This window comes from Panthera tigris, chromosome A3 (assembly GCF_018350195.1).
Source record: "Panthera tigris isolate Pti1 chromosome A3, P.tigris_Pti1_mat1.1, whole genome shotgun sequence".
Lineage (NCBI taxonomy): Eukaryota > Metazoa > Chordata > Mammalia > Carnivora > Felidae > Panthera > Panthera tigris.
The window spans coordinates 109311640-109325397 of record NC_056662.1 but is presented as its reverse complement, the minus strand read 5'-3'; the positions used below and the strand labels follow the sequence as shown (position 1 = coordinate 109325397).

At 44.9% G+C, this 13758-nt stretch overlaps 1 protein-coding gene across 4 annotated transcripts in view; it reads right to left on the bottom strand.

Annotated features, from left to right (window-relative positions):
* The window catches only part of EIF2AK2 (eukaryotic translation initiation factor 2 alpha kinase 2), a 32845-nt gene extending 26249 nt beyond the window's left edge, over positions 1 to 6596 (bottom strand). For 2 of the 4 annotated variants that reach the window (XM_042982158.1, XM_042982157.1), the window contains exons 1-2: positions 6364 to 6596; positions 97 to 228 (exon numbers count right to left, since the gene is read on the bottom strand). In XM_042982158.1, coding sequence (XP_042838092.1) covers positions 97 to 215 — 119 coding nt within the window. In that variant the 5' untranslated portion in view covers positions 216 to 228; positions 6364 to 6596. Of the gene's footprint in view, positions 1 to 96; positions 229 to 1649; positions 2187 to 6150; positions 6255 to 6363 lie in introns of those variants that run through there. The other 2 variants (XM_042982155.1, XM_042982156.1) reach the window with 2 other exon arrangements.
* Positions 6597 to 13758: the final 7162 nt, after the last annotated feature.

The window sequence follows — 13758 nt, the reverse complement described above, 5'->3', positions numbered from 1 at the left end:
TGCGACTCTTGATCTCAAGGTTGTAAATTCGAGCCCCACATTGGATACAGAAATTACTAAAGAAATACAATCTTAAAAAAGAAAAAAGCAATGTACCTTAAGTTATGTGGAGGTCCTGTCTTAGACAGTTCCTGATACTTAAGTACCATGTTGTGCTTCTGACAGTATACATTAAGTTCTTCTATAAAAAAACTTGGTGGACGATGATTGGCCATTTCTTCTAGTAACCTAGAACAGAAGAGATGTTTGAAAAAAGTAACACAGAACATATTTAATCTGATTTTCCCAGTCCAGTTTAGGAGACAAAACAGGGTAAGAAGAATCTTCTTTCGAAGACTCATCTCTGGGCACCTGGGTGGCTCAGTTGGTTAAGTGTCCAACTTCAGTTCAGGTCATGATCTTGCACCTCATGAGTTCAAGCCCCGCGTTGGGTTCTGTGCTGACAGCTCAGAGCCTGGAGCCTGCTTCTGATTCTGTGTCTCCCTCTCTCTCTGCTCCTCCCCCACTCACATGCACATGCTCTCTCTCTCTCTCAAAAATAAATAAACATTAAAAAAGAGACTCATTTCAGCCCCACATAAATACAGAGAAGACTTTGTTAAAAAATCTTTTTCTCTCATGAACTGCATACCAAAACTTTCTACTTTCATAACTCAACTGGCCAAAAAAGGAAAGGGATCTCTCTCTTCCACTCCACTCTCTGTTTCTAGTGAATGTCAGGTACAAGTTTATCTACCTGGCTGGGAAGGTAAAAAGGTTACAGGAGTAGAATCAGAATTCTTCATGCTGAGAAGAAAAAGTCGAGAGTACATATATAAAGTGAAGTTTATGAAATCATTAAAGACTTTGCAATACAGAAATAGACTTCCATACGAAATCTCCAAAATCTTTCTTTGAAAAGTCAATTTTAGGTAAATTTACCTGGGTAAATTATGACCCCAGTTTATGGGTCTCATTGGACCAAGAGAGTAGTAATGACTTAAATCATAAGGAAAATCTAAAAAATATATAGAACTTAAATACAGAAGCTCAAACTATAAAACTTTTAGAAAAAAAAGACATAAGGGTAAATCTTCATGATCTTGGATTTGGCAATGGAATCTTTGTTATCACAGCAAAAGCACAAGCAGCAAAAGAAAACACAGATAGACTGGGTTTTATCAAAAGTAAAATCATTTGTGTGACACAGGCCACTATGAAGAAAATGAATGTACAGAATGGGATATCTATAAATCATATGCTGATAAGGGTCTAATATCCAGAATATATAAAGAACTTTTACAACCCAACAACAAAAAGACAACCTAATTAAAAACTGGCAAAGGACTTGAACAGACATTGCTTGTAAATATTCTAGTACCCCAGGGTCCAGTCCTTGGATCTCCTCTCTCTTCTAACACTCACTCCCCTGGTGATCGCCTCTAGAATTATGGCTTTAAATTCCACCTACACAATGGTGGTGTGCAAAAGAACACCTCTACCCCTCCCTCCTGACTCCTAACTCCTTCTGTCCAACACGCCGCCTCCTGAAATGTTCTTGGCTCTACCCCTTCCACTGCCTTTGCCTGCTCAACTCCTATTTCCTATAGATCTCAGCTCAAATGTCACTTCTCAGACACCCTTGAAGAGGTCCTGGTTTGGTGCTCTACCTGGTTTGGTGCTCTATCACAGCTCTTGTCCCCTTTGCTGCAATTGCTTATATAACTGTGCGCCAAAAGAGTTCACAAGCTGTAAAAGGGAAGGGAGCAGGCTGTTATAGTAGTGGCTCAATAATCAATGACTGGAGGCCCAAGTATCTACAGACCTCCCCCCGCCCCAGACCTCCCCCGCCATGACTTGTCACATGCTTTTCTCTTTGCTGTGAATGCAATATGTGAGCCCTCTGTCTACCAGGCAACTCCCACTCATCTGTGAGGCTCCACAAGTCTTCTTTGATGTTGGAGGGCCCACTAGTATTCCTCCAAGGCCCGGCTGCTCCACTTTGCCCAGCTCTGATAACAGCCCAGTGAGTTCTTTGGGAAGTAGGTTCTATGTCTTACTCATCTTTGTATATCAACACCCAGTGGTCAGTGGTAAGTGCTGAACAGTTGAACGGTATGCAGGAGAATGAAAGAATGACTCATTAAAATTAAATACTCCACGTTCAATCCCCTTGTCTTCTCCTTTTTCTTCATCTGCTGTTTTCTGTGTATCCTTTCTTCATTTATTCAGTAAATGTTTATCAAGTGTCAGGCACTGTTCTGACCATGAGTATATACAGATGTGCACAGGACAGATTATAACCCTACCTGCATTCCACTGAGGGAAGACAGAAAATGATCATGTACAGAAACAAATAAAAGCAATGGATAATATGACGATCAGATGGCTGAAAGTGCCACAGTGAAATTAAATAGGGGTGCGGCATAGAGGATGAGCTCTGTTGGTGGGGACAGAGGGAGGTGGTTGTAGACACAGCGGTCAGGAAAGACCTTTCTTAGGAGGCAATATTTAAATGAAGACTGAGCAATGAGAAAGTCCATCATATTAAGATATGGGGGAAGAGTATCTCAGGAACCAGCATGGCCTTTGAAGGGATAACAAAAAGATCAAGGGGACTGCTGCACATTGAATGAGGGGGAAAGAGTAGGAAGTGAGACAGAGAAGTGGGCCAGTGCCACCCACATAGACCTTGTGGTTCACGGTCAGAACTGGTGGATGTTACTACAATTGCAATAGGAAGTTAGTTACAGAAGGTTCTCTAAGTAGTGGGGGGATGTGATTGGATTTACGTTTTACAGGATTACTCTGATACTATGTAAAGAACAAGGTATGGGGGCAAGGACAGGTGTGGAAAGGGAAGCAGAGCACGTGCAGAAGTAAGGAGACCAAATAGAGGCGGCTGCAGTGGTTTGGGCGAGCGGTGCTGGTGGCTCCCAGTGCCTGGAGCCCGAGCAAAGGTAAAGCCCTCACATGACTGCTTAGTGTCGTAGAGACAGGCTTTACAGCCACACAGATCTGGGCTACACCCTCTCTGAACCTTTTATTTATGACTTGAAGACAGGAATAAAAGCACCTGAGTTCAACGTTGTAGGGAATAAATCAGATGAAAAGCATCCAGCAGAGTTCTTCCCACACCATTAACCTTCAATCAATGGTGCTCCTGGTCTGCAATTCCAAAATCCAAAAGGCACTGAAAATTGAGGTTTATTTTGTTTTCATTTGTTTGTTTTGTTTTTGATAGGTGTGTAGCCCCCTGTCTAGACCTGAAATGACACGAGCTAGTTTTATGATACTTTGTTGTCCACTTATACAGTTCACTACAGAAACTGTTTTATTAGAGAGTGCTGCCCCCAAATCCCGCTGAGAGCATGGTATAATAGACAGGATATATGCTGCCTTACCTTTCTAAAATCCAAAAACCTCTGAATACCAGAACACATCTGGCCCAAGGGTGTTTGTTTGTTTTTTTTTAATTTTGTTTTTTTAACGTTTATTTATTTTTGAGACAGAGAGACAGAGAATGAACGGGGGAGGGTCAGAGAGAGGGAGACACAGAATCTGAAACAGGCTCCAGGCTCTGAGCTGTCAGCACAGAGCCCGACGCGGGGCTCGAACTCACGGACCGCGAGATCATGATCCGAGCCGAAGTCGGCCGCTTAACCGACTGAGCCACGCAGGCGCCCCGAGGCCCAAGGGTTTTTGATAAGGATCTGTAGACGTACCTTAGGAACAGAACAGTGTCATTTACTTTGGTCACAACTATGAGACCATATGTCGGATTGGGAGGGGATCACAGACTTCAAAATAGCAGTTATGGAAGAGACCGTAAGTTCTCTCAAATGCTCTAAATCCTCTGTACTCTTAATTTTAAGTAACTGCCCATCATCAGAATTTAAGTGAAATATATGTGCAACCTAAGAAAGTACTGAATTAACATGTTTGCAAAAGTACTTACACGCCTGGAAAAAAGAAGCAGCAGGTTTCTTTTCCAACTACTGTAAATTAATCTTGTTTTAAATCTATGTTACCATTTTCCTAAAAGAAATCCCCACCTAAATCACTGACGAGTGTTATGTATCCATCTTACTCATGCCCGGAAGTCACTATGACTGTGCCTTTGCCCCTTCTGGCAGACTGTTAGCTCCTTGTGGGCCCAGCCCCCTCCTGGGCCTCCACAATGCTTGCCGCACAACATGTATCATCTAGTATCTGACTAATGAAATGAGTAAACTATAGGTCCAGGGTTATGGATCCTCAGGGTCAAATAAGCAAATGGAAGAAGAGCATAATCTGCCCCAAATTCAAAACTCCTAAGTGACAGCAAAGTCTATCTTTCAGCCCTCCTTCAGCAAGACATTTTTAGTGCTTAAGAAATCACAGGCTGGGAATGCAAACTGGTGCAGCCACTCTAGAAAACAGTATGGAGGTTCCTCAAAAAATTAAAAATAGAACTACCCTATGACCCAGCAATTGCACTACTAGGTATTTATCCACGGGATACGGGTATGCTGTTTCAAAGGAGCACATGTACCCCCATGTTTATAGCAGCACTATCAACAATAGCCAAAGTATGGAAAGAGCCCAAATGTCCATCGATGGATGACTGGATAAAGAAGATGTGGTATATATACAATGGAGTATTACTCGGCAATCAAAAAGAAGAAAATCTTGTCATTTGCAACTACGTGGATGGAACTGGAGGGTATTATGCTAAGTGAAGTTAGTCAGAGAAGGACAAATATCATATGACTTCACTCATATGAGGACTTTAAAATACAAAATAGATGAACATAAGGGAAGGGAAGCAAAAATAATATAAAAACATGGAGGGGGACAAAACATAAGAGACTCTTAAATATGGAGAACAAACAGGGTTGCTGGAGGGGTTGTGGGGGGAGGATGGGCTAAATGGGCAAGGGGTATTAAGGAATCTACTCCTGAAATCATTGTTGCACTATATGCTAATTAACTTGGATGTAAATTTTAAAAATAAATTAAAAAAAAACCACAGGCAATAGGAAGTCTCGTTATTCTGTAATTCAAAAGAGAATTTATGAATCGCCATTCATTAAACAGATATTTAATGAGAACCTATTATGTACTAGGTGCCCAGGCAGTACCAGTGAACAATAGTCTTGTGAACTTACTAACGGAGGAACTCAGACAAATCCATAAAAAATGTCACAGGCTGAAAACTACCATGTTGAAAACTGAACCAGAGTAAGGGGGGACTGCCAGGGAAGGGAGGTGTTTTGTTTGTTAATAATAGACAGTATTCAGGGAAAGCTACTCTGATATAAGTGACATTGCAGGAAGCACAGGGTAAAACAGGGGAGTCTGGGTGGCTCAGCGGGGTGGGGGTCCAACTTCGGCTCAGGTCATAATCTCATACATAGGTCATGATCTCACTGTGGCTGGGTTGGAGCTCCGCATCAGGCTCTATGCTGATAGTGGGGAGCCTGCTTGGGATTCTCTCTCTCTCCCTTGCTCTCTGCCCCTCCCTAACTTGTTCTCGTTCTCTCTCTCTCAAAAACAAATACACTAAAAAAGAAGAAGTGCAGGGTAAGGTAAAAGAACGGCCCAAGAAGGTATCGGGGGGAAGAGCTTTCCAGGAAGGGTAAACAGGCAGTGCAAAGGCCCAGAGGCAAGCATATGCTTGGCTGTATCCCAAGAACAGCAATGGGGCCTGCATGGCCTGAGTGGAGAGAGCAAGGGGCCTTGTCTGTGCCATTTACGGAATTCTGATGAGATGGTAAGCCATTGGGATGATCCGAGCAAAGGAGTGTCCTGTTCTGATTAAAAGGACCCCTGGGGCAGCGGCAGTGTTGAAAAAAGACAAGGGGGAAAGGGTGGTACGAAGTTGGGGCAGGGAAAGGAGGAAGGGATGGGGGCGGGGGAAGAGGAGAGGAGGGGACGGGGCGGGGGGGGGGGGAGGGGGGAAGAGGGTGGGGGAGGGCTAAGGCCAAGCAATTGGGAAACAATTAGAACTGTCTAGGCAAGAGATTTTTAGCCAGGGCCTATTTAGCCAATCTATGAGAAGTCCAGGCCTCCGTATTTCCGATCTGTCACATTCCCCACGTATCTGTTTTCCACTAGATCCCCCCGCCCCCGCACCCCCACCCCACCACCCCGCCACCCCTGCCTGGGAAATTCGTTACTTGCTCTGACCGAAATTCTTCGCGGAAAAAAAACAGCTCTCAGTCGCCAGCGCGCTAAGGGATCCCCTCCCCAGCTGCGGGCCTCGGACAGCGCTTCCGCGCTGCCAGGCCGGGGGTCGGCGGCCTCTACCTCCGCCGCCACTTCCCGGGCCGGGGCCGCGCCCCTCGCCGCGCCCAGCACCGCCCCGCGCGCTCGCCGCGCGCCCGGAGCCCCGCTGCTCACCGTGCACCGCCGCTGCCGCTGCCGCTGCCGCTGCCCGCCTGCCGGGTCCGGGCGGCTCGCTCTCGCTTTCCTTTTCCCCGCCGGCTCCGCCTTCTATGACCGCGCGCGGCCCCTCCCGCACCGACTCGGGATCGCGGGAAACTCGAGTCTCTTTCCGAGTCCGCGCCGCGCGCGCTGCCGCCCACGTGCCGCCCGCTGCCCGCGGGGCGCGCGGGGACCCTCCTGCTGCACCCCCCCGCTCCAAGCCCTCCGGCTTCCAGGTGTGTTTGCGGCCGGAAGGGTCCGCCGGGAGGGAGGGAGGACAGAGAGGTGTCCAAGCGCCCGTGGCGTGCCGGGGTGGGTATTATTCGCCCCATTTCAGGATCGAAGAAACTGAGTAAATTAACTCGTCCAGAGTCCTGCTGCTGATAAGTGGCAAAGTCAGCAGTCAACTCAGGGTCAGGCCTGTAAACACCGAAGTACTCCGTCCCCGTTCCCTTCTGCCTCCTCACTTTCACGAGGCTGGGGATGAAGAGACCTGAAGGCCTAGCCTTCCTTCGGTCAGTTTCCACCCATTTGTCTATTCATTCAACAGGTTCTTGCCAGCGCTGTTCTAAACACCGGCTGCAGGTCCAGCCATTAGGAGAGCTACCTGCTCCCTGTGGGACCTCGTGGAGTTTTGCTCCCGAAGCCCCTACGGGTAGTCCTCGATTTATAAGAAACTGACACAGCGATTGAGGAGTCCTGAGGACTTACGATACGGCAAAGTAGGTACCCATTACTGTACCCATTCAACAGATAAGAAAACTGAGGTCTGAGGCACAGAGAAGTTCAGTAACACAGAAGTTAAGTAAGCCGGAGAGCTAGAATTAGAATTACAAGTCTGTACCCTCAACATCTGAGCTAGAGTGAGGGAGTGAGGTGGTCCCAAGATGGACCTCCGATATACTATTGGTACTGGGCATTGGCTCTAGGAGTCATTGCCCACTCCTCTTCTCCATCCCTCCGGAGTTTCAGTGGCTAAACTGAATGGCTAAATTTTCGGTGGTTAAACGCTATATTTTCTTTAGAGCCCAGGTCCTAGGCAGAGGATTTAAATTATGCAAATATGAAGTACTGGTGGAAAGTTTGAAAGATAGATAGGAGACAGAGCCATCTTTCTGTGGGATTTCCAGATGACGGAAAGCTCCAGAAATAGCAGGGATTTGCATGAGACCATTTACCAGGTTTGTGGGTGCGTGGTGTCTGTGACAGCAGCAACAGCAGTAGCAGTGACAGGTTTTCTGAAGGCCCTGAACTGCCCAAGAGAGTTTAAAGGCAGGAAATGACAATCTCAAGCGTGGTCAGAGGATACAAGCTTTAATAAATGCCCAGAAGGACCTCTTATTTCATGTAGACTCAGGGCTGATGTTGCAGAAATTAGGTGCAGAGTCTGCAGCTGCAGGTAACAGAATTTTGCAATACAAATTTAATTTGCAGCCTCTCCAGGTCTCTTTTATGAACATTGAGGGCATTGATTGGGAAAGAATGAGGCCCTGGGAATTTGGGGGGATTTGAGTGAATCCAAGTACTACTGCCCTCCCAAATACTGCTGAGCCTTCAACAGTCCTCTGCCCATGTTTGGTAAGAGTGGTACAGCCTGGTTTGAAGATTATAAAGTAATCACCTTGCAGGGAGGTGCTGATTCTCCAAATGCCCCATCCCTACCTCATACTTTCACTCCTAGAACTAGAATCAGATGCTAGCATGCCCCAGGAGGATACGGACAAGATCTGATCCAGAGGAGATAGTTTATGGAACAAAAGATTTACAAACTTCCACTAATTTTTATCAGCAGAAACCCAGGAAATATGCATGGAAATGATTCGAAAGGTGGCATTTAGAAATGAATGTAATTCAGATTATGCACTCAGTGTGTTGGCTTCAGCAGCTGGAAATGGCTCATTAGAAATGTTACTGCAACCTGGGCTCAGGGGTGGCCCCCATCAAATGAAATTGTGATGCCAACTAATACAGATAAATCAAAAATACTCAGGGAGTCAGGAATATTGGAGTAGAATGATGGCATTCATTCACTCCCTAGCCATGCTCCCCAAGAAGATCCAAAGGACCCTTCTTCCTCAGGCATTGAGGAAAATATTGGAGTGAGGATCCATTGGAGTGATGTATCCTTGATGTATCCTTGAAAAACTCTGTAATGCCTGACCACTGTAGGTTTAGAGAATGTCAGTGGGAGGTGCTGCCATTGGAAAAGCTCCCTAATTTCAATGGGGATTATGGCAGGTATCTAAGACCCCCATGGCACTCACCCCTGCTCTGTCAACCCACAGCACTGAGCTCATGGAGAGTTCCCTGTGACCAGATGACTGAGAAAGAAAAAATCAAATGAAGCACAGTATACTGGCATTAATCAGAAGTGAATTGATGTATTAAAACAGCCCCTCTGGAAGGTGGCCCTAAAGGGTATTGGGAGAAAGAAAATCCAGCAGGCAGAACCTTGAGCAGTACATTTCATTGTCACTTGGAAAGAGAGCAAGCCAGTGGCTTGAACACACCCAGTGTCTCGCAGGCTAGCTGGAGATGCAGAGATTTGGAAGGAAGAAGATCGGAGGGTTGGTCATAAGCGGTCTGAGGAAAATGGTGTGGGTGAACCCCTTGGACACTATGAGCATATAGTGAATGTTCATCAAAGGCATCTACTACTTCTGAGGAGGCTTTTGAGGAGCAGGTGGCCAGGAAGACTTCTGTAGAGGTCAGTCAGCTTTTCCCCAGCACACCCAGTGCTTGTTCACGATGAATAAGGAGACGACAGCAGTAGCAGGGTATGGAATGTGTGAGTTCATCGACGCGAAATTCTCATCAAGGCTCATCTGGCTGCTGAGCACCCAGCAGTCTCCCATCAGGGACCAACTCTGAGGCCCAGTGTCGACTACCATACCCCAAGGTAGACCAAGCGGCCACTTGGTGGCAGACAGGTTACACAGGAGCCCTTCCATCTGGAGTGCACAGGGATTTGCCCTGTGGGGAGTGAGCATTTATTTCAGGTACGGATTTGCATTTCCTTCCTGCAGTGCTTCTGCCAGCATCATCATTGTTGGATTTTCTGTATACTTGCTCACCATCACGGCCTGTCTTGCTAAGAAACCCGTTTTACAGAAAAATGAGGCAGTATACTGACTGCTGTAGAATTCAGTAGTTTTATTATGAACCTCGTCACCCCAAAGCAGCTGGCTGTACAGGGCAGTAGGGTGGAGTATTGAAGGCTCAGGTGCAGCCCCAAGCAGGAGTATACTGAGTGTATACTCAGCTGAGTGTACTGTCCTTCATGGGCAGTGGATGTTCTAAACCAGATTGCTGTTTCTTTCATGGCCAGTACACCTGAACTCAGGAAACAGTAGAAGTGAGAGGGTTGTGTTCCACAATGAAACCTAGTCATGCCCTTGCAAAATAGTGTTTCCTGTTCCTATGACATTGGGCTGTGTTTCCAGTAGGAGACACATAGTTCCTTGAATAGGAATTTGAAACTGCATCTGGACATTTCAGGTTCATGATGCCATCAGGCCATCAAGGAAATAAGGAAGTTACCAAACCAGCTGGGCTGATTTATGGGAAAATAGTGATGTAGCCACACAACGGAGTTAGAGACAAGCATGTCTTTAACTCAGGAGTTCCTCTTGAGTTCCTTCTAGTAACTCCCTGTTCAATGATACATGTTAGTAGAAATCTACAGCTGTTCAACAAGACAGGACTGTTTAGGGCTCAGATCCTTCAGGATTGAAGGTTTATGTCACCCTACTGGCTGGGAAAATTTCTGAGGGCAAAGAGAATAAGGAATAAGGAATAAGGAAGTAATAAACACCAACTACAGTTTCATGACCTGTTGCATTTTTCTTCCTTGCTTTGTTTTTGTATTAGTAAACTTCTTTTCATTGCTTTTCCCTTTCCTTTTCTATGAGATTTGCTGGTAGTGGTTAATTTTATAAGATAGTCTTCTGGTTAGAGTGTCTTATGGTAGAATTTGTGACTAAAAGAGAAGAGGGAGGAATATCACATAGCCATGGGTATAAAGACTAGGGGCTCGGATAAGCATGTTTTCATTTGAAGAAGGGAATGGGTGCATTAGGTGGGAACATAGTTCTGTTGTCTGCTTGAAAGATTATTAGTGCAAGCAGTGGACTGCACGATATTGTTCATTTTTATTTAGCTTCCAATCTCACTCCTTTCTGTGTCTCCCTGTCTCCTGGATTATAAAGTATGGAAAGTTAAAATCACATTGTCCAGATTTTTATGGAATTAAAATTCTGGAGTTCTGCTAATGCTTGATGAGCCGTGGTGCAAGATTTGGAAGATGGAAGGAAGGAGAAGGCCATCCTCATGTGATAGAATGAGCTGATGAGCAAACTTCTGTGCTCATGACTCCAGGTGCCCTTGTCAGTTCTCCAAGGGTATGGTGCATCCGTGGCGGTAGCCGTGGTAGAAGCAGTGTCAGTGACAAGGTCCTGAGCTCTGGATGGCAGGTGCAGTGGAAGTCTCCTGGTTTTCATTCTGCCAACCTTTCCGACATATATGCATTCATTTCCCACTGAATCCTTATGCTTGACATACTTATAGTGGTTTCTGTTTCCAGTACTTCCCAAAGAGAAATCTCCCCCAAAATGGAGGCTACACTGAGGGGGTAGAGTTGAGAAGTGAAGGTTGAGAATCAGGCCCTTTTTTGAGCTCTGGATCAAGACTAATCTGAACCAGACCCATCCTAGGCCAGTCAGTTGTAAGACTTCTCCCCTCCTCTTCTTTCTACTATAAACCAGTATGTGTTTGATTTTCTGTTTATTACATCAAAAGGATCCTGACTGATTTATATTCTAAGTAACACTTCTTGGTTTTTTAAAAAAAAGTCCCTTCGTTCATTAATTTATTCAATAAATATTTACTGAGTGCCTACTATGTGCAGCATTGTACTGGATACACGATGATGACATTATGTCCTTAAGTGTTTATATAGAAATTAGTTTCAAAAAGATAGAGTGTAAGAAAGGAAGCAGCCATTCAGTTGATCTTTATTTTTTTAAGTTTTTAAAAAAATTTTTTAATGTTTATTTATTTTTGAGAGAGAGTGAGCAGGGAGGGGCAGAGTGAGAGGGAGACACGGAATCGGAAGTGGGCTCCAGAGCCCGATGTGGGGCTCAAACCCACGAACTGTGAGACCATGACCTGAGCCGAAGTTCAACGCTCAACCAACTGAGCCACCCAGGTACCCTTTGAGTTTTTTTTTTTAAGTTTATTTATTTATTTGGTGAGAAAGAGAGAGAATGAGTGGAGGAGGGTCAGAGAGAGAGGGGGACAGAGGATCCAAAGCGGGCTTTGTGCTGACAGCAGAAAGCCTGAGGCGGGGCTCAAACTCACGAACCATGAGATTGTGACCTGAGCCGTAGTTGGACACTTAACTGACTGAGCCACCCAAGCACCTCTCGGTTGTTCTTTATATACTCTAAATAGTAGCCTTTTATTTAGTAACTTCTTCAAGTCTCTGCCCTGCCATTTTACATTTTTGGGTTTCACTTTCTTAATGACACAGTTTTACTTTTTAAGATTTTTTTTTTTTTTTACTTTTTAAACTACATCCAACCTGGGGCTAGAATTGACAACTCTGAGATCAAGAGTCAGGACTGAGCCAGCCAGACACCCCACAAAGATGTTTAGATTTTAATGTAGCCAAAAACATAAATTGTGTCCTCTTTGTGCTTTCTGTTCCTTCTTTAAGAAATCTCACTCTAGTTATAAAAATATTATCTTGTATTTGCTTCCAAAAAACTAAAGCTTTAACATCTTTTTTAAACATATGGTTGTTTAATTTGCAAGAAATTCATTTTTGTGAGTGATAGAATGTGAGAATCTGATTTTACTTCTTCTGTATCATAACCAATTGTCTTAGTAGCAAATATGGAAGAGTGTAATTTCTTCCTAGATATGCAATGGCAGCCCTGTCCTCTATGGGTCAGTTCAACAGCTCTGTTTTGCTCTATTTGTCTACTCCTGCACCAGTCATGGGGGTCTGGGCATTAAAACCCAAGCCTCTGTTGCTGACAAGTCTCTCAGTAAATGGTGGCTTAATGTCATCTCTGATTATTACTTGGTCTCCTTCTCTGTTCCATCTGTGGTTTTGGGCCCTGATGAGTCCACTTACTCTACTGGGGGCTGAGAAATTCAACTAAAAGAATTTTTAAGAATTTTTATCCAGACTTTCTTGGTGTTCTGAGGGAAGGGTTTTCAGGTTATGTAATCCACCATACTACCAGAAATAGTAGTCCTGCAGTCTTTCTCAATGCAGATTTTTAAAAAAAAAAATTTAATATTTATTTATTTTTGAGAGAGGGAGAGAGACAGAGTGCAAGTGGGGGAGGTGCAGAGAGAGAGAGGGAGACACAGAATCCGAAGCAGGCTCCACGCTCCGAGCTGTCGGCACAGAGCCTGATGCAGGACTCAAACTCACAGACCATGAGATCATGACCTGAGCCGAAGTCAAATGCTTAACTGACTGAGCCATCTAGGCACCCCTCTCAAAGCAATTTTATTTAACTTTTCTATGAACCCTTCTATTCTTCACTGTGACTAGCTATGGTGTAAAGATTAGGGACTGTTGAGAGGGTTCGTCCAAAACTTTCTTTACCTTCTCTCCTAAGTTCCACCTTACTACCTAGGGTTCTGTGGTCGAAAAGCCTTTATGCCAGAATGACACAATCTCTAATATTTAGCTTTGAATTAAAGGTTGTGTTAAATAGACATATAATGCCCCTTGAGATTGGGGCCTCCACGGGGCTCACTGCAGGGACATACACAGAGTAGATGAGCAGTGAATGCATTTTCCTTGAATTATATGAGGATAGGATTTATTCATCTTAATTCAGTGCAGAGTTGGAATTAAATTCCCCCCAACAGTAAGTCTGAGATAACCACAAGTGCTTTGGTCTGTAGTGAGGGACAGAGGAATTATTCTGGGAGGACAAAAAATTGTGCATCACTGGGAGGCCTGTCTCATCTACACACCATTCAGACACCAATTTACATGTGTCTCTGAGAGTATCTGCTTATGCTCTTATGTGAACCCAGAGCATGAAAGAAGTTACAACCCCAACATGCCACATTAGCAAGAGTATCCCCTTTAGACAGCTAAATGGTCTTTCCTCAAAAAGCAAATGGGTGCCTGGGTGGCTCAGTCGGTTAAGCATCCGACTTCGGCTCAGGTCATGATCTCACAGTTTGTGGGTTTGAGCCCCGCATCGGGTTCTGTGCTGACAGCTCAGAGCCTGGAGCCTGCTTCGGATTCTGTGTCTCGCTCTCTCTCTCCCCCTCCCCCGCTCGTGCTTTCTCTCTCTCTCAAAAATAAATAATAAACATTAAAAAAAGTTTAAAGGGGCA